The 20,974-nt window shown below is 46.0% G+C and overlaps 1 protein-coding gene across 1 annotated transcript; it reads left to right on the top strand.

Annotated features, from left to right (window-relative positions):
• Nucleotides 1–6,536: 6,536 nt before the first annotated feature.
• On the top strand, nt 6,537–13,101 carry LOC119464921 (uncharacterized). The gene is made up of 4 exons (XM_037725789.2): nt 6,537–6,780; nt 8,365–8,546; nt 10,609–10,753; nt 12,912–13,101. Exons 1-3 carry the CDS (start codon nt 6,639–6,641, stop codon nt 10,642–10,644), a joined length of 360 nt encoding a protein of 119 aa, XP_037581717.2. The 5' UTR covers nt 6,537–6,638; the 3' UTR covers nt 10,645–10,753; nt 12,912–13,101.
• Nucleotides 13,102–20,974: the final 7,873 nt, after the last annotated feature.

Genomic DNA, 20,974 nt, shown 5'->3' with positions numbered 1-20,974 from the left:
AAGCCAGTGGGGCCCTTGTCTAGGGGCTCCACCCATTGAGCGTTTTATTCATCAATTGTTGTTCTTCTGGAAAAGACGCTCCTGCGGTAATAAAGTATTTCTAAAGTAAGCGTAAGTGAAAATCTGCTTTCAAATTTCGATAATAATGACGTACTTCCGGACGAAGTCGACTATCTTCTGCTCACGTTCGGTCGCGGCTGCCCACGTAGGAATTAAACGTTGGCCCTCCTGCTTCCCCGTGTCGTATCCATCGGGTATCGCTAATTTCAACTAGTTTCGGACACTCGACTAGTCTCGAACCACGCGACACTTAAGGTCAGACCACACGCACGCTTGCCAGCGCGCGCTCAATCCCGGCCACTCCTGGTTAGACGCCTTGACCGACTTCGCTTCGTAATGAGCCATTGACAGCGCTTCATAGTGCGCAATTTTGGTGTGGCTACTATCCGCCGGCCAGGCTGGCGCAGGACAAAACCGGCCCACACCCCGTAGCACAGCAAGACAGGAGCGTACGAGCGCGAGCGCGCACTCTAGCCCTGTAGTGCGCAAGGCAAGCGCTGCAGTTGCGTGTAGCTGTGGTCTGCTACGTAGCATAGATTACCACAGCCACCGCGGGGTGTCGCGACGAGCCCACTGGCTGAGCGCCCTGCAGCTCGCTGATGACCATCGTGCTTGGCGCGTCCTGGGCGCCAAAATCGGAAATAGTGGCGTGTACGTGGGCATCAAAAATCAAATTGTAACTGCGCGCGACGATGACGTTCAGTGGGCGGAGCATTGTGGGCACACCCCGCTCCGCCTTAGTCTTCGCAGTGCAAATCATTGAAGAAGGAGCGGAAGCACCGCGAACGGTACGTTTGCCAATAACTCCGCTTTTGCTGAACACATTGAAGAACGTTTCGCGCCAAAGTATTTCTGAAATAATCTAGTTTAACTTCGAATGTATTTATCGACTTCGATAAAAAGTGGGTCGGGGCGCCTTGTAGTGACTGTTGGTGAATGCTAGTGAAAACGAGTGCTGGTGAGTGGGAATGAATTCTAGAATGAACGTGAGTGAGTGACTGTAAGTGCATGAAAGTGACGCCGAATGGCGCTTAAGTGTCTGCGAGGATGCGTGGGCGTGAGTAGGAACAAGAACGAGTGCCGAAGAGTGTTAGTGGGCGTGAGTGTGAGTGAGTATATATATACATAGCCTGCGAAAATACTGGCGAGTGAGTATGAGCGAGTGGGCGCTTATTCTGCCGACCTGTGACTGCTGGTTCCGCGTTCTGTTGCTCAGCTGCGGATTGAGGATGCCACAGATGATGAAGTGCCATTGATCACTGCTTACGTCACTGGCTATCGAGACAGGTCGGCCATTGCTTTCTGGGACAAAAAAAAAAAAAGGTCTGCGCTCATTTGCATCCTTGTGTGTTTGCACCGTATGACTCCTTTGAGAAGAGTGGTACTGACTTTTGCACACCACGACGAGTGTTTAACTGATGAGTACGGTGAGTACACAGCACGTGAATATGTGTAACCATCGTGCTTATAGTTACAGACGTTCTTGCGACGATCATTTATTACAATTTACCAATACAGATTTACAAGCATTCGTAGTTTCCTAAATACGGCAAGACATTCTGCACACATTCACACATTCATAATCATTGTGAATTGTTGCATTTTTCCTGAAACGATTAATAATGCATATTTTGTTGAAGTTATTAAGTTCCAAGGTCACAAAGCTGCTTGAACCTATGAGGACGAAGCTTAGCCAAATCCATGTGCTGACGATGCTGGCTTAAAACTGCCATAGACACTAGCGATAAAGTTCCTTTGTAGTAATTTTTGTAGGGAACTCTATGCCGGTCGCTAGCTGCAGAAGTGGTCAGACCGACATACCTGCGTTCAAAAACCTGATCAAATATGCAGTTTATTTGGTTTAGCTCTATCTTAGAGGTGTGCGAATATTCGAAATTTTGGATTCCAATCTAATAGTCGGTTATTCAATTCATATTCGGTACGAGAATTCACTGTGTGGTCGAATATTGATTGTATCAAATCAAACAGAATGATGAATACTCGCGAAAAAATAACCGCCGAATATTAAATCGAATATTGAATATTTTCTCATTTCTAAAGAAACATGAAATATAATGTTATCATTGTGCCCGCCTGGTAAAAAATAGGAAATCAGGCTTATATACACAAGCGCAGGCATGTCATGCCGCTCTCATTACCCAGTAAATAAAAAATATCTCGGCATTGTACGATTTGGGTCCTCATGTCTGATTCCAAGACCGATGTCTGCTAGACTTCATAGGCAGGTACGTTTCTGCCTGAGAAATCCAAGACGCCTAGAGTATATTTCTTTGAGTTAAGAGATAGCCTATAGATTTGATCGCATGACCTCTAATGTATGTTGTAAGGAACTGGACATATAGAAGCTTTTCGGTCCATATATGAATAGCTGCTCTCCAAGAGGCTGGCAGTTTTCAGTTTCCCTGTGACAAAATTATGTTCTTTCATTGGTTGAAAATAAAATCCGAAACTATCATGTCTGAAGCTCATACGAGTATGTGTGCATCTACTTTGCATATTTTCTGATACAATTCAATATGCCTCTTGCGTCTGGCGGTGTGCCTAGAAAAATGAATACACTGCACTTCCGTGTGCTCACGGGTGCACATACGTGTACACGCAATTGTATGTGACCATGCTGTGTTGGTATGCCGCCCGCTGAAGGTGACACACAGCGCCGGCTGCGAACGTAATATCATTATAGGAAACACTGTACAGCATGCCTTCATTGGCCGGGCAGTCACCCATGTCCGTGACATTCGCACCACACCACCTATGCAATGCAAGTCTGACATGTTTGCTCTATACAGAATATCTATAGTAAGCTTGAAATATCCGGATGTCAAATATGAGAAACATTGCAACATGATTTGGATGGCCGTTTGTAGGCTGTGGGAACGATGATTTTTAGTAAAATGGGTAATCATGAACGCGTCATGAATGCGTCTAGGGTTCTACAAAGAGCATACCATGGTTGTTAATGAATGCAACGTATGCGGTTTCCTGGGTACAGTTCACCTGGCGCGGTACCCAAGTGGCTGTGGCCTTGCGTTGACGAACTCGAGCTCGCGGGTTGGATTCCGACCGCCACGACCGCATTCCGATGGGGGCTGAATTGAAAAGCACTCGTGTACCGTGCATCGGGCGGACGTTCACGAACCCCTGGTGGTCATAATTGATGTTTATATGGCGTATTGTGGAATGGAAGCCCGTCGTTGTTCTTCGCATACCGGCACAAGTAGCGAGCCTGCAGCAATAACGAGGTGCCCGTTTCAAGAATGTGTGGGGAGAAATACAAGGGTCTTTCGGTTTTGATATCATTTGAATATTTAGGGGCCGGACAAAAATTGAGTGAATGGCAGCTCTATGCTCAAGCGGCCAGAGAACAGAAGCTTTTATAAACAATTAGGACAAGCAACGGTTTCTTTTTCTGCTCAAACGTTTTATTTAAACAAGCGAAATCACTTACGGGAACAGGTATAATGGCAATGAGAGCTGCTCACAAATTATGTCATGAACTCATCCCTGCAAATCCTCGCTGCCTAAATTGACACATAAAAAACCACATTGGCAAAAACAACAAATTTAGACGTGTTTGGCGATCCCTCGTTTAAGTTGTTCAGTGCACTTTTTAACAAAGGAAGAAAATACAGAAAGGACGGCGCACAGGCAAGCTTCGCGAGAGGTACGAGTGATGCTTTTTTATCATACAAGGCCTTGTAGTTTATTATCATATGCACTGGAAGCCTTTCTGTGTGCATCCTAGACCCGCCAGGCCTTTCTGACAGGCGTACAAATTGTTTATGATTTCGATGACTGTGTTTCACGAACGAATTCTCTGTTGCAGTGTTATCGCTCAGCGCAAGGCATGCCTTTGCCTTTCTGTAACCAAGCACGATCTTTATTTAAATAAAGTTGTTTCTCTCTCTCTCTCTCCTTGTATCGGAAGATTTTCGAGTCTTGTCGCGTGTTCTATCCGTTGTCTGTTGTCCCCGAACCTTGTGTAATCAGACTGTATGTGCGACACGAATTGTGTGCTTTCTGGAAGTTACGCAGCCACCAGCGATTACGCTGGAACCTTCAGCGAGTCATGTATGAAAGGCTACGCGCTTTTCCCGCATAGCATATTTTCGACGGTCTGATAGCGGGCTCGCTGATATAATTGTGCTGAGTGTTGCTTGTGTTGCTTGGCACATGTTCGCCCTGTAAACAGCCAATTTTGTGACATGCGTTGCATCATTGTTGTTCTTGACCGTCACTACCTCGTGGCAGTATCCACAGGAAGGATTTCTGTGTCCATCCTAGAGCTGCCGGGCTTTTCATCGTTGTTGTCGTCCTGATCACGTCAGCACCACTTAAGTCTCACTACATGCTAGTGAACTCAGATGATTAAACAAAGTGAGATAATGTGCAGTCTGCTCACCCTAATCTACGTTTTTTTGTGTATGTATAGGTGTTTCCTGCAGTCATGACAGTAATGAATGCGCATGCGCTCAGTGCTTTCATTCTTCATAAATGTTGGGTGTCTGTCTTTCAATAAACATAGTTGGAGTCGGCGTCCGTCCTGTCAGGCCTTTCTGTGCCGTCGTCTTGAAATAGTAGCGCTAGATTACTTTCGTAAGAAAGAAGATATAATTACACTTCAACCCGCTAGCCTGTGACTCATTCGCACCAAAACCTTGTGCGGCTTTTGGGCACTAGTTTTACATCGTAAGCTGTTGAGCTCATTCGAATAGCCGTTTCTGTTGACGATGGTGTCCACCGCCGCCGCCGCAGCCTCCGGCGCCGGTGTCCGGTGTCCGTAGCAGCTTTCGCCCGGACGAGAAAAAAAAAAATAATCAGTTTCCGCTTTGACTGAACACGGGCCCACTGTGCGGGAGTCAGCTACTGCACCGCTGAGCCACCCCTGCATTTGCTCGAACGGTGCGGAAAAATGCCCTATAAACAATCCCTAGCACGCGAGGAAACAGGCGATGTTACATGCGCGCCGCGTAGCGTCGATACACGCACATTGCGCATTACAGTTGCATATTATTACACGAGGTAGAACGCAATGTAGCAATTGCACGGGTGTCGGTACAAGGCAGTTAAAGAAGGTTGAGGAAGAAAAAGAAGCTTAAGGAGATGTATACAAGAGTGCTTGTAAAAATATATGTTGAGCACCTGATCAAATGAAGCTGGCTGGGGGACTATGTCACCAGCGCGTTTCAATGGGGATGCTAATATATCATCATCATCACCATCGTTAGCATCGTATCGTGCCACTTGCCTTGCCATGTCAGATGCGTGCCGCGTATCGTCTATACGCGCGTTCTTTGCATTGCAGTTGGATATTATTACACCAGGCGGCACGCCATGTAGCAGTTGCATAGGTAGCGGTACAATGTAGATAGATCAGTCTTGAGGAATAAAAAGAAGGTTATAGAGATATATAAATATTGATGTAATGAATAACATGTGTGACATACCTGACTGATTCAAGCAGAATAGGCGACTGTTGGCCCCCGTCCCGTTTCAAAGAGAATGCCATTAAATCATCGTCATCATCATTAGCATCGTATCGTGCCATTTGACACGCGATGTTACATGTGCAAAGCGTAGCGACGCTACGTACAAACTTTGCATGGGTGTTCCGTCACATTCCACCAGGTGCCCCGACATATAGCAGTTCCGTCCGTCCGTCCGTCCGTCCGTCCGTCCGTCCGTCCGTCCGTCCGTCCGTCCGTCCGTCCGTCATCCATCCATCCATCCATCCATCCGTCCATCCATCCATCCATCCATCCATCCATCCATCCATCCATCCATCCATCCATCCATCCATCCATCCATCCATCCATCCATCCATCCATCCATCCATCCATCCATCCATCCATCCATTCATCCATCCATCGCATCAATTCACTGAGAGCAGGATAAGCTCCAGCACAAGCCGCAGCTCGCCGTCCAGGCCTGGCGGACAGTTCAGATCGTTCTCGTGAAAACGATGCGAAGAGACTTCGCTGCGAAGACCCTATAGTGCGTGGTGCCGAAAATGAAGCTCCTATAGAGCCGCTCCTCCAGCTTACGCTGTGACTGTGCTGCGTGTGCCTCGCAGGTCTGTCACTTTTTTTTATTGTTCGGCGCTTCAAGTGGCCGACCTTGCACTAAAGGTTGCTTATTCAGACCAAGGAGATATATCCATAAAATAGCGCTTCAGCGTGTGCGTTTTTCGAGGAAGGCAAATACGGCTGGCGTACGGGTATTCTGCTACGTTTCACGGTATGTGTTGGGTGTCAAAGGGAGTCAATAAAGAATATTGATAGCCTTTTGGCTGTCACCGTGGCGCTGATAAATAGACGGTAGCGTCATGGCCAAGTGTAACTGGTCTGTTTTCTTTTTTTTTGTTTGATGGCAGTTTACGGATGGTGCTAAGGCGAGAAGTGCACAGCGACCGGGCACTGTTCAAACCGTTTTCTCATTATACCAAGTAGCGCTGACACTCGAGATTGAACTGGCACTCGGCTTTGCAACCGGGACCTAGCATCCATTGGGCTCGGTCGTCACTTACCTTTCTTTTTGTGTATCCCGTTCAGGGAGAGATGCCTTTAGCTTCCTCGCTGCGATTTCGCAAGGCACCCGAAATGAAGACTTTGTCGGCTTTGGCTCTGGTCGTGGTCGTCGTGTCAACATTCTGCGACGGTACAGACGTTGTCCAGTGGCCCAAAGTGACGTCGTGCATGAGTAAGTGAGCAGATTGAGGGTGGGCGATCAGTGATACTTTTGAGACCGAATCGAATACCGGTCGAACAGTGCCAGAGGTGAATCGAAAATAGAATACTTGTTCGAATAGCTTTCGTATAATGGACATCCGTTTTCTGAATTATTATAAAACATTGTTCACATCCCAGCATTCTTAGTGTTAACAAGTTTCTGTCATTACATCGCACGCTGTAGAGCATTGTTTATTAAAAGCCCAAATGGAGGATTAGGAACAAACAAGGTGTTATACTTCTCACGTACAGAACGCTTCAGGGAGTGCGACTGATCGCTGTATAGCGGGTTAAGTATTGCACCCTAAGCAATGTAGCCAGCTACACTGTGTAAAGTTCTCATGTTTTGTGTCTGTATATATACTCGGCCCACGGGAAGATTACTGCACTTTTGCACCGATTTTATCCTTACAAGGCACAGTTGCCAGTTTGAAATATTGAAAAGATATTCAAAGATATTCGTATTTACGAATAGGGGCTCTTTGGTTCGAAAATCAAATCAATCAGGACACTATTTGATTCGTTATTCCAAAGTTTTCAATATTCGTACGCCCCTAGCTAGAACCGATGCTGTCAGGAGTGGCCTGTCGTCTTAGCAATCCTTTGAGCTGCTGAGTGAGATTGTTCGACGGACCAGCTGATGTCCGCCAGGACGATAGATGCCGTCACACTACGTTCGGATGTCCTCCAGAAAATGTTCACACTAAGAAACTGTGGCAGTTCGCTGAAAACCAATATGTATATATGGAAACGCACCCGATTAATCACGCCGGTGAATAGTGCGATGTTGGTACTCTCACACGACCTGTGGATCATCTGAATAGTCGTGTATTCCTTGCTCTATCAATGCCAGGTGCTACTGTTCGCTAATTGACGTTGTATGACCACTTATATTTTGATATTTATCAATTTTAGTGAACGTGTCCCAATAGCACAATTGAAGCCGAGCAGTTACGAAGTGATGCCTATATAAAGCATGAATATTGCGCTTATCATCAGTCTTGAAAAATGCGCCATCAATATATGTGGCGAAATGCACTGATAATCCATTTAAGTTTGATAAGCACTGTGGAACGATTCAGCGTTGAATATGTGCTAGCCAGAGCAATATGGTAAAGTGGTCGATTGCTAGCTACGTTTAGACGGAAAATCAGCCAAAGCAATCCGAACCGTCTCACTTATATTTTCGGATGCAAACGTTTTAGACGTATAGACGAGATACAGTTTTTTCGTTGTATATAGAGGAGAATTTGCAGCGCTTCTATATTGGGGCAGCCATCTCTTGCCAGTGGCTGCAGAAACTGGCAGAAATAACGAAATAAGAACCTCGATACAGCTCAGCCTACTCTGCTTGGCCCCAGTCAGTTTTCGTTCGCGATGGCTTTGTCGTCAGCGGTTCCGTTACAGCTAGCCCGGTGTGGGCTGCGTCGGCAGAAGCCGACGGGGGTCGAGAATTAGTCCAAGTATTGCCATTAAATATGCAACTCTGGCCAGAGTGGCTTCCCACATAGACCTTCCACTGCCCAAATTGATAGTACATTTACGTTTGTTTCAGCTGGAAAGCATGGCTTTCGCCTCAGAGACTTCTCCATCCAGGACTCCAAGGTGGGCCGCTACATGCGCGTCAACTACACGGTCGACGTCCTCCGTGAAGGGCGATCGTTCGCCAGTCGTCAAGTTTACCGTGCACAACTCTGTCGGCCTGCGGACTCCTTGCGTGGACGATTTCGGCTCCTGGTTAGTGATTCTCGAAAAAAAAAAAACGCCCGCGCATTGACTTGTTGATCTGATTGATCGATTCGTAGGGTTTAGTGTCCCAATGTAACACTGGAGCTATGAGAGACGCTATGGGGGAGGGCTCCTGGATTAATTTTGACCACCTGGGGCTCTTATCTGTACTTAATGTGAGTTTGTTGGCTGCCCGCCAACAAAATGCTAGCAGCGCTGTTGGGAGTCCAACCCCCGACTTCGTGCTCACCATCGTGACGCTACAGCCACTTCAGCAATAGGCATACGTGTTTGTTGTGTCTCGTACGAAGGTGATTATACTCACAGTTAGGGGCAGCACCCCGACACTCGCGTTCATTCTAAAGCCATGAGTGTGAGAATGAGGTTGGTAGTACATGTTCGGCTTGAAATATCTATCGCAAAGATTATAGAAAAAGGGACAGAAAAGCATACATGAGAAATAGGCAAACAGGATGAGTATAGTGGCCACAAGTGTTTAGTTATTTTTTAAACAATCCGACAATACTATAGGTTGCTCTGTGCAAGCACCAAATGCTAGTGCTCAATTTTATGTCGAGAGAACGCATTCCAAACGTCTCCGTGATGACAATATCCGAGAAAAAAAACACGAATATACTGATGTGCCGATAAATAGCAAGATGGTTAGATAGATGAATAGAGGGCTATATATATATATATATATATATATATATATATATATATATATATATAATGCTGCCGATATGCAGCGGGATGGTAATAAGTGTTATCTTGCGATAAAGAGAAATTTACGTGTATATGTGAATTATATATGCATGCGCTGACAGGACTATCCAGTCTCCCTCCTCCCCAATACTCCAACATTTTGCTCCTTATCCCTACTTCTGCGCAATAATCTCCTCTTTGTGGCTTTAACATTAGAATGCTCCTTCATGTCTGCGCTTGCCTCGTCCACTTGAGGATGAAGGAAATCGCACTAAATTAAAGCATTTGTGAACTTTTCCCTGACTTGCATCTGCAGCAACAGAAATATGCACAGTTAAGGTTTTATTTGTGGCCCAAGGACCTCCAGCTCCTAGCCCTAACCTCTTAAAGTAACGCACACTGCTTAGAGTTGCAAAAAAACCAACAAACAAGAAAGACTTCCTGGCTTTTCTGTTGTTTAGCCGCCATGCAGAGTTCTGATTTTGGTTTATGTTGCATTCTAGCTACCCAGTATTTCCTCTAGTATGGATGATTTGTGCGCCATTTTGACAAATCCATGTTTACATGCAAGCCACAATTTTTTTCACCACCCAATATTTACACCGCAACGATACAGGTATGCATTAAAACTCTCGTCGTCCAACCCTTCTCCTCCATTTGCCGTTCTTCATACGGAAGCTCTTTCTTTTTTGGTGTTGATCTCGCACTTCACATAATGAACAAAACAATCCGCCTTGAAATATTTCATTTCTCGCATTTTCACGGTCACCTAAAGCTGGTCTGTACCTTCCAAGAGCCCTCTGCCTAATTACAAGGATAAAGTTGCGGTCTGATCCCAGGCACACAACCGCATTTACGAACCTTAGAGTCGGTATCATTGGACCCTTCTACATTCCGCAAGATACTGCACATTGTGACCCCTGCGGTGTTCTGTGCTTCATAACACCGGCATTTCATCTTGCGGTTCTCTTTGATTCACCTCCGTGCTGTCGCATGTAGTCCTTCTGATCATTTATCCATACGCCAAGGAATATGCACCGTTATCACAGATGCGCAGCACCCGTTGATTTCGCATTGCCATAACATCACATTTTTTTGTTGTCCCACAAACTTGTAAGCTTTAAATATGTGTCTCTTGCTCATAAATATAGAACAGTCTTGAAGATAGCAGTGCGCCGTTTGGCGACGGAGTGGCAAAACCTAACAAGGTGTCAAGGTTCTCTGCGCGTGCCGATGGGCTTCTTCTCACGTGTGGGCTGTTTTCCTCAAGTGTCACTCAAAAGTTCCCGCCAAAAACGATATAGGTTTTTATGGTTCAAGTTGTTCTCGCGCTAAACACGGTATTTCTTTTTTTTCCCCGTCACAGCACATACAAGGCCTGCGGGGGAACAAAGTTAACTGAGCGCATGATCGGTGCCGGCTGGAACAATAGTTGCGAGAACATCCCGTTGGGAACCTATCAATCGTCGATACTTCTCAAGGTCATACCTGCTGTCCGGCTCGTAATGGGGGTAAGTGTGCAGACAGCCTTAATAAACCGACTCGACGGTATTTACCAGGATCGTTATTGCATTATACATATATGCACTCATCCTTGTTTGGTGCATGTTTGGAGACACTTAAAGACAAATATTAAGTCAAGATAAAGTAATAGATTAATACCAGAGAAGGTCTAAGGTGTCAATATATTATCTAGAACAGAGCTGTAGTAATGGAGAAATTGAGGTTAATGTAGGACACGATTTGAGAGTCCACCGGGGCGTTCACGTACTAGTCGGATGACGTAGCGACTCCTCATTAATTTTCTTAATTTTGTGAATTGTACTGAACCACTCATAATAAGAAGATGATTGCATTTTCACTATAAGACGGAAGAAAATGCTGCTTGTCCACTTCTATTCGATTCGTTGAAAAATATAACTTTTTCACGTTACCTTTGACAACGACGAGGGCGGTCGAAAGTTTTCCTTTTCGCACAACTCTGCGCCGCCCGCACTTTCACGTTTCAGTAGTTTCGTTACCACGTTGTGCTGCGCTGGTTCTGCTGCCTAACGAAGCTGGCACAAAGTGCAAGTAACATAGTACGAGGCCCATGACCACGACGCCGAATATCGTGTTTATAGCTCCCCGCTCGTTTTCCCTTGCTAGTTCGCATTGTCGGCTCCATCTTGGCTCGGTTTCTGGCCGCGCTTTCGCGTTTTGTGCGAGATACCGTAGCGCTGGCTGTCGGGCGCAGTTTTACCCAGCGGGTGGCAGTAAAGGGCGGTGATGGCCTATGCAACGTCACGAGCCCCCACTCGGGTGCAGGCGATTTGAATTGCACTAGAGGTAGGCCGACCTTACAGACGCGATTTTCTCTTAAACTAAATCTTTCATTGGCACGAAACAAGCGTTGTGAGCTTTCTGGACTGGTATTTTAACGGTCCACGTCGACGAAATATTTTCATTTAGTGTCCCTTTAACCAGATTATCCCGGCCATACAATTGTTCCGCATTGAGAACACCAGACCTCTTCATATGCTCTTAAAATAACACACACAGAAATAGCCTTCAGCTTCCTACTGCAGGCCAATCATCACTGACATCAGCTGAAATGGCTCTCTTTAGGCTCCAGGTAGGATGAATGTTCCGATTACTGTTTTCGAGTTTATTTTCAATTAGAGCCGGACAGTATCGCCCAGCCGCAAGAAAACTTGCCCTGCACTTCACAAGTTCGTTGAAGCATCCAGTAGGAAACGTTGCTAGGGGTGTCGCCTCCGCGGTCGTTTATTTTTGTCGCATGTTCTTCATTTCTCTCTTTTTTTCTAACGTTTCTTTGTTTTTACTCAGTTATATTTCATAATGTTTTGTTCTAAAATTTTCATATCTGTTGCTCGTTAATTATATTTTTTTAATGTTTGGCCAACCTTCTACGTGGGTATCTGCCACGCGTCAAGGAATTAACAATTTGCCGAGCATGGGGCAGACATGCAAGATCGCGCCTGTCAATGTCAAACGACATTCGAAACTAGCACGTTCCGTGGCATTGCTGCTGCGAACATAGCCCCATACTGCTGCTCTGAGTCGGTAGAGACGAGGAAACACAGCACGATTAGTCTGTTCTTGCAACCTATTCTCATTAGAAAAGCAGCCCTAGAGCCCGCACTAAATATACACCAGAGACCATAATGAGTTGAGGTAGGACACGCACTTGACCCACGGACTTCTGCTGCCTGTGTGTTTCGCTCAACGAAGGCACGTTTAACCTTCCTGACAGACACTGGTCTCATCATCAACTGTGGTTGAACAAAGAATGTCCGCAGTATAGCCAACGTTCCGAGAATGAGACTGCCGAAATGGTGGCCCGCAGCGACATTCATTGTTTCACTACTTTTAGAAGCCTTCAAGCTTCCGTCTTGTTTGGCCTTTTATGGGATGCATGGATTAGTTTGTATGTTGCGTGTTGTGGTGTGTTTTGTGTGTGTTGTGTTTCTGGGAAGTGCACTGTCCGCATCAGTTCCGTTGCCATCAATCTCATCTGGAGTAGGATGCTAAGAGTTCCAAATGGCAAACATCTCCAGAATTCAACAAAGTGCCCTCTCTCTCTCAATCAGTCACATCAACAAAGTGCTCCTATGCAGATGCTGACAGAAGCTAACGCTTTGTTTTATGTTTCTTTTTTGTTCACAGAACGGCACATTCAACATTCGGGTGGAGGGAATCACTGAGAAAGGACGAGTTGAATGCGTCTCTTTTGACATCTTTATCGAAGACTAAGTGAGGGTCGGTCAGAGACACGAACGCTATCGGCTTCCACGCTTTCTCTATAAAGCGCAGTGAAGTAATAAAGCACTGCAGACACGTGACTGCCGCTCATTGAGTTAAAAACTGTAAATCGCTATTAAACCTGTTTTGTTCAGAATTGTGGTTTCAGTTGCTTGAATACGAGTAACACTTTGCGATCACAGAAATATACTGACATGACATTGTCTACTTGCCGAGCAAGCCCAGTGGCTGATGCATTGCGCTGCAGAGCACAATGTCGCGGGTTTTATCCCGGCCGTGGCAGCCGCATTTTGACAGGGTGAAGTGAAAAAAAATGCTTGTGTACGTTGATTTCGGTGAGCAATTAAGAACCCCAGGTGGCAAGATGATCAGGACTCGTTCACTACGGCGAGGCTCATAGTGCTCATAGTGGTTTAGTAACTGTAAAGTGCCAGATCTGACATTGCATCAAAATTTGGTTAAGATGACATGCAGTCATCTTGGGAACGAAACGCTGAAGAATAAACACGGGCAGGATAATCGTGGTTCGCAAACACTTACTGGGTGCGGACCATGACAATTTTTACTCATTTGAGTGGCCCTCCCTTCGCTACCGCGAACAAAAACTGTTAGAGGAGGAAAACTATGGCCCTGGTAAATATGAGTTTAGAGATTCTGTATAACGTGAAAATGACTGAGTTTACAATAAATCGCAAAGTTTTCATGTTGGGCCAAACAACGTCCATAATGCTGCAAACACAAGTATTGAAGAAGTCTATTGATTTTGCTCTGCAGTGGTCCTTGGACTTTCATTTGCGAATAGTTTATGAGAATTAGTCGAGAACAATTGCGAGGCAGTTCACAGGTTGTCTACAGACTGTGGATCCCAAAGAATAGAGAAAAAAAGCGAAGAGCGTCGGACCTTGCCTTGCAAAGGCATTCTAACAGCCCCCCCCCCCCCTTCTCCCACCCTCGCAGGAAGGTTAACCTCAAGATGTGCGAACTAAATACATTAGTAAACAATGTGAGACATCTAAGTTGTTGGTATTCCATGACCACAATTCAACCTCCAGTAAAGCTCTTTCTTTTGAGCAGTTGCGATAAGAATTTCAATTTCTTGTAAATAAAAGGCATACTTTGCGAGTCTATGCGGTAGTATGCCCGCATAGAACAGCCCGTTTGAAACCATGCCTGCATATGACGCTTTGGCGTACTTCTTAAGCAATTTTTACCTGCAAGCGTAAGTGCCCCGCCTGTGAAATCGGCGAGATTAAGTCTGAGGCCGCCGAGCTGGGAGATGCAAGCTGAGCGCCAGAGGAGGAGGGCACCTTGAGGTGAAGAGGAGGAGCGCGAGACGTAAGGGGGAGGAGGAAGAAGGCGGAGCGTCGTGGAGGAGGAGGGTAGGCGGAGGCACGCTGGGTTCACCTGCTCTGGCAGTTGATACGGACTCTATGCGCTATGGATGTACCGGGTTCGTCTGGCGATCGAGAGCCCGAGCGTGGAGCCAGAAGCACGGAGCAGCGACGCCAACTGGTGGCAGGCCGAGCGCGAGTCGCCCAACCGAAAAGTCGTCGGCAAGCGGCCGGGCACGAGCTGAACAAGACCGGCAAAGGCGCGGGCTAGGCATACCCAGCAGGACTCGCGAAAACGTGCTATAGGTGGTTTGTGACGATGTGGGTGTGTAAGACAAGAGGGCATAACTCCGGAACAGTACCCATACGCTTGACGCATCAGTCTAAGCAGTCAAGCTCCTTGTTGAACAGAATACTCGAAGGCGTGCTCACGCTCGAGGGGCCCCTCTTGTGAATCGCGTGTACCTCGAAAATTTCTCGCTTTATTCGATTCCTCGTACTTCCTGCGGATTTTGCACTTGTCGAAATGGCGTGTGCGACCGCACAACGCTGCGACGGATGGCTACACTGTAAAGAGTGCCAGTTCTTTTCACGCATTTCCTGCTGTAAACAAAATGTGGCCAGCTTGCACTAGTGGTGCACTAGTGGAGGTGGTGATCGACATAGCTTCTTATAGGTTTTACTAGGCTTGGCTAAGTTTTGCTAGAAAATGCTAAGTGCTGCGAGGCACGGTATTCTTAATCGGCTCGCCGCCAACGCGCAGATTTTCCCTTGGCCGCGTGACGCGCTTCAAGATGAGCAGCTTCTTCTTCGGGTGTCTGCATCTTCTTTGGTCGCCCCATGCCAAGGGTACATGTACTCGCCACAGAGTCAACGAAAGTTCTGCCACCGTCGCGGCAACTCCGAGCTTTATCTCCCCGGTGACGTCACGGCCAAGCTGCGCCTCCGTACTTGCCGGGGCGTGGCTGGTTGAAACCTGCCGAGCCGCCGCCAGAGGCGCCTGCTGCAGTCACAGACTCCGCGCGCATTCGGCGCGAACGCGGGGAAACGCGGACGGCGTCGGCAGCAGCTCTGCGCGTTGCCTCGTTGGTGCTGCTACAATTTCTTTCTCTTTCTTGTTATCATTTTCTCTTTCTCTCTCCCGAACATAGCGCGCGCCGCGCGCATGCTCTCCTTCCCTCTCTTTAAAGTCCCATGTTAAGGCAACATGTGCACGGCATGGAGAGGAGGCGAAGCACAGGCCGTTCCGCGAGGTGGTTGCTAGGCAACGCGCGGTGACGTGAGAGCCAGGCGCAGTTCTTTGTTTGCACTACGCGACCTATCCAAGAGCTTAAACAGCTCCGCTGTTAAAAATTACGGCGGGATCGAGCCACCTGCGTCATCCTAAGGGTTGATCTTCAGGACCTGAATACAGTTTATCATACCATACCATACTACGACTGCAGAGAAAACGCAGCTATTCCGTTTATCGAGCTACACACAAGCACAGTTTTCTCGTCAACTGCTCACGCAAGCCTGCTGTTTACGATCAGCGGATTGGCGTATGTGGGAAGCACTCCGCAGTATCCACTCCTGGCTGAAAAATTGAGCGATCGAGTGGGCAAGCGGTGGCAGCAAGTGATATATATGTTGTTTCAGGAGTTGACTGGGGCCTGGAATGGTGCGTCCTACGTTTTCCGAGCAGCTGCAGGTATGTGGTACGTTTTAAGCTTCCTTATGCTTTGAGAGTTACATTTATTTTAAGAACCTTGGCGCTAGCGAAGTTCAAATTTAGACTTTGTATCTGCGGTGCGCTACACGGGCTTGCCATTGCAGTTGTGTTCCTCTAGGACGTCGTTGGAAGGGACGCACATGTTATCCCCTTGCGATTCTGTGTTATTTATTCTTTACGTCGAGTAGCTCAAGTGCTATATATGACTTTATATACATGACTGAGTGGCTCTGGCTAACACCACCAGGGCTAGATTGGTAAACATAAATATCCAAGTTAGTGGACGGATTGATAACCACCGTAGCACAATAAGTATTGCAACGCACGCGTGATGCGGAGGTTGTGGGTTCGGCTCCCACAGCCGGCCAGTTATCTTTTCGTCCACTTTCATTTCCCTTTTCTTTATTATTTTTTACATTTTCATTACAACCACAGCTAATTTCCCCGATGCTTTCCTTGGCTTCATTGTCTCGAGCGGCTAGTCAGTGCGGCAATTTTGCGTGCACTTCGCGGTTTTCTTTCACGCACATAGAAACACTTTTATGCAGCCCGTATTAAGCAACAGAAAGCTGTATCGGGAGTTTTTCATATTTTCAAATTCATCAATGCTTCGAAAATTGATGTACCTGAACAGAATTTGGAATTCCGTTTGTCTTATCAACTTCATTGTATCAATGGGAAATAAGCTATGTCTATTTGTTTAGATTAATCAGTATACTGTAGTTCAGCTTAAACATGTTCATCAAAAACGAGGCCGGTGTATTATTCAGAGCATCACCTATCTCTCTTATACCCATGAAGCAAGGCGCACTTGATGTATTGTTCTTTCATCGGAATTGCTATGCGAGAGCTGAGATTTCAGCATCATCATCATCAGCCTATCTTTATGTCCACTGCAGGAAGGTCTCTCCCTGTGATCTCCAATTACTCCTGTCTTGCTGCTAGCTGATTCCAACTTGCGCCTGCAAATTTTCTAACTTCATCACCCCATCTAGTTTTCTGCTGTCCTCGACTGTGCTTCCCTTCTCTTGGTATCCATTCTGTAACTCTAATGGTACACCGGTTATCCATCCTACGCATTACATGGCCTGCCCAGCTCCATTTTTTCCGCTTAATGTCAACTAGAATATCGGCTACCCCCATTCTTCTCTGATCTACACTGCTATCTTCCTGTCTCTTAACGTTAGGCCTAACATTTTTCGTTTCCATCGCTCTTTGTGCAGTCCTTAACTTGTTCTCAAGATTCTTTGTTAACCTGCAAGTATATTTCACAAATTTATAAACTTCAACTTGCAGTTTCTTTTCTGTTGAGATCAACCCAGATTTTAAGATAAAACAAACGTCTAAGCTGCCGCAAGCAAAAAGTGCTTAACCCTCAACGTTGGACCATAGAAGCAGACTGGACTATTTCGGCATGTATTTTATTGTGATAGCAATGATATGGACACTCTAAGCGAATTTCTGCCGTCGTCGTCGCCGTGAGGTTCCGTATAAAGTCCAAGGGCGACAAAGTCGGCGCCGCGCGCCGTATGCTGTATGTGCAAATGAAAGCGCTCGAGGGACGCGCGCTTTCACGGAGATCGAACGCACGGCGGAGAGCAAACGTGACTTCTTCCGTCGCGCAAAAGGCGGTGGGGGATGGAGAGGGAGGAGGGGGGGGAGACGCTGTGCTAAGGCACCAACTGCGTATTTTGCGACCCGGTGCAAGGAGTACTGGTGACTCAATCTCGCACGCGAAAGGAGGAAACCGGGAAGGCAGCGCGGGAGGGAGGGGGTCCGGCTTCTACTCTACCAGCAATTGCGTACTTGTACATTGCGCGGCTGCGGGTCGGTTGCGCGCACCGTATCTTGAAAGCAATCTGCACATCGCTCCTACCTTTGTATGCGCTGTGCTTTCGCCGCTCAGTTTCCGTTGAAGCTATAGACCGCACGAACCTTCGCTCGGTGCTGCGGCTGCGCTTGCTCACGCCAGCAGTTTTGACAGCGGTTGTGTGCGGTCATCGAGTGTGATCTATTCATGTTTGCTTGTGCGCGCTGACACCATGCTTGTTAATTCAGTTAGTAAGCGAACGTGTCCAAGTTTATACAGCCGGTAAAACTACTATCCGTACTCCTATAGCTATCGACTAATTTGCTATCGCAATTGATGCTTCGCGTTTCGGGCGAAGCTGCGACTTTTTTTTTCACCTCAAGCGCAGATCTCTTTGATAGTCAAAATTAAGGTCAAACGTGGTGTTGTTAGTGCGCACAGCGCAAAAGTTTTTGTGCTCAATAACTGATACTGACGTGATTATTTGCGGCCCCACAACTCAAGCATCTTGCCGTGCAGTTCATTAGTATTCAAAATTTAGCCTCAAATGCCTTTTTTCTTCTACAGTGTCAACAAACTGATTTGTGCAATAAACCAGTAGTACCTTTGTACCTTGTGTGTTATTCAGCATAGTAGCTTTTGCTAGCTACATTTTCCCTAATGCAATCGTCACTCCTCGGTATTCCAGAATAAGAGGGTTGTTGATGGTTTTGTTGCAGTTAGTAAGTAGGGCGTACATACCACTGTTGTTGTCCCCCTTTCTTCTTTAGTATATTGTCAGGGTCGTATAAATATAAAATTACAGCCAGGTATACGAGCAATAAACTAACCCATATTTGTACTATGTGGTTCGAGCGTATTGGTAGACACATTATCTACCACCCTAATTGCATAAGCGAACTTAGTTCACCAATCAGAGTTATTTGTGTTTATTGGGGCACTATACCCTAATACTTGGCAATTACACTTATTATAATTTTTTCTATCGATTTCCCTCGTTATTTTAAACGGCTTCAGGTCTTCTTTCCTAAGCTACAGTGACTTGTAATAAATGATAAGTAGGGCTTAATATACTGCTGTGTAAGCATTAGTTGTTGCTTTGGTTTCATTGCCCGCCATCTTTTTCACGGTATTTTTGCATTTTTCGTGTTTCAGAAGAGATGCGTAACTTGTGAATGGTGTTGTTTAAACAGACATACTCTGCAGCAAAGGCAATATAGAACGCCTCACGAGCTTACGGAACCCTCTGACAATGATTAATAATAAATGCATGCAGCAGTTTCGTTATTATGGAAAAGGTTCGTTATTATGGAAAAGAATTCGCAAGAAAATTTGTAAAATTGCTCTAAATATGGCGCCATAGTATTGTGGTGTCGTGGAAGCAAATTACAAAATCCAGCATACTTTACAGCGAATTGTTGTAAACATGACGGTCTCTTCTGCCAGTGCCATGAAATCAAATTACACATCTGTCTTCTTTTTTCGGAATATTGCTGTAAATGTGACGGCACGCTATTCAGGTGCTGGGGAATGAAATTACGGACGTCTGTATTTTCTACTGGTAGTAGTTGGGAACCAATGTTGCCAGAAAACGTCCAGTTAAGGTAACGGTGTATTGTTTTACCGTTGACTGAGGCTGGATTTATAACGGTATTTCTACATTGTATCTCATTTTTCAGCAGAAATAAAAATGCGGTTGCAGAAGAACTTAAGGGAAAACCTTCAGTTGAATGTTACCTCTAGGCCAGCACGCCAACGTCTCTGTGACATGTCATATTTCGTCGGAATTTCGCGTCTTTGGTCCGTAGATATAGAGCACGATCTCACGAGCTTGCTTGATCTAAGCGATTCTTTATTGTCAAGGTCAAAAGTGTTCCGCCTAGACTGAACTCCATTCTCTCCGCGGGGTGCACAAGAGCATCTCAACTAGCTGAAGGATGTCCAAGTGCACAAAGGTGTGATCGTAACAGTCGCTGGTTTTGAATTGCCGACAGCGTGCCCTGTCGTGCTAAACCTGAGTGATAATAATTCTCGCTGCTTCAGGGCAATGCGTATGGAATTCCAAGTACGTATCAAATTTTGCTCTTGGCCTGAAGCCATAAGTATACAAGGCCAATCCACAAATAAAATGTTCAGCAATTCTGTGGTCTTACGTGCAAAAAAAAAAAAAAAAAAAACACGACATGGTTATGAAGCGCGATCGCAGTGGAGGACCTCAAAATAACTTTGACCAGCTGCGACTTAGCCCAACATAAACTAACCTAACCTAACCTAGCCTAAGCTAAGCTAAATCTAAGTACACGAGCATTCTTTTTTTTTGCATTACGCCTCATCGGAGGGCTGCCGCCGTGGCTGCGAGCGACCCCGCGACCTCAAATTCAGCGGTGCAACAGCAAGCCGACTGGGTTACAACGGCAGGTGTCCCACAAGAGGAGGCAGTATAGAAAATTGCCGTGTGTGGTAACAAAGCAAAACATCATAGCGTTCGTCTCTAGCAGTCGTTTAAAGTGCATGCTTCGTATTCTTGTTTACTGACCCATATATATCATGTTACACGCAGGAGTTCTCATGATTGGTGTCGCGGCGCGCACTTGAATACAGCTTCGTTTCTTACATTTCTAGTGCGTGCCCCTACTTGCCCTGACCGCATATGCAGTGACATAGTGAACCTATTTGATGCGCCAAACCAGAAAAAGCCAGGTGGGTGCTTTAACGGCGGTTTACATTATTCCTATTTTACGTGCACCTGTGCGATTTCCAGCACGTTGTTCCTGAGCACATTAATAAAATTGATTGATTGGCTGACAGAATAATAATAAAGTCAGAAATATGGGGCCCGGGCGTACGCTACACAGTCATCGCAATATAATAAGTCCAATATCGTTCGGTTCGCTTTATATTTGCTTACTACTCCCGCCCTATACCAGGGTTTCAACATTGAACAGCTTACTTTACGAAGCCTTTATGTCTCTGCCGCTTCAAGAAACTTTTCTTTCATTACACTTCTCTTAAATGCGAGCTTTTTTGGCAATCATTATATATATATATATATATATATATGTCCCGGCGAATTGATTATCAACATAACGTTGCCATTCCTATTTGTAATAGTAAA

The sequence above is a fragment of the Dermacentor silvarum genome, chromosome 9 (genome assembly GCF_013339745.2).
Source record: "Dermacentor silvarum isolate Dsil-2018 chromosome 9, BIME_Dsil_1.4, whole genome shotgun sequence".
Lineage (NCBI taxonomy): Eukaryota > Metazoa > Arthropoda > Arachnida > Ixodida > Ixodidae > Dermacentor > Dermacentor silvarum.
The sequence above is the reverse complement of the archived record's forward strand: the minus strand, read 5'-3'. Positions and strand labels throughout refer to the sequence as shown.

What these genes read in the sequence shown, in the direction of transcription:
- LOC119464921 (XM_037725789.2), top strand. Translation starts at nt 6,639, where the DNA reads ATGCCTTTAGCTTCCTCGCTGCGATTTCGCAAGGCACCCGAAATGAAG. An exon ending in CAAAGTGACGTCGTGCATGA is followed by an intron (nt 6,781 to 8,364) that starts GTAAGTGAGCAG and finishes CGTTTGTTTCAG; the next exon opens with CTGGAAAGCATGGCTTTCGC. An exon ending in GTGGACGATTTCGGCTCCTG is followed by an intron (nt 8,547 to 10,608) that starts GTTAGTGATTCT and finishes TCCCCGTCACAG; the next exon opens with CACATACAAGGCCTGCGGGG.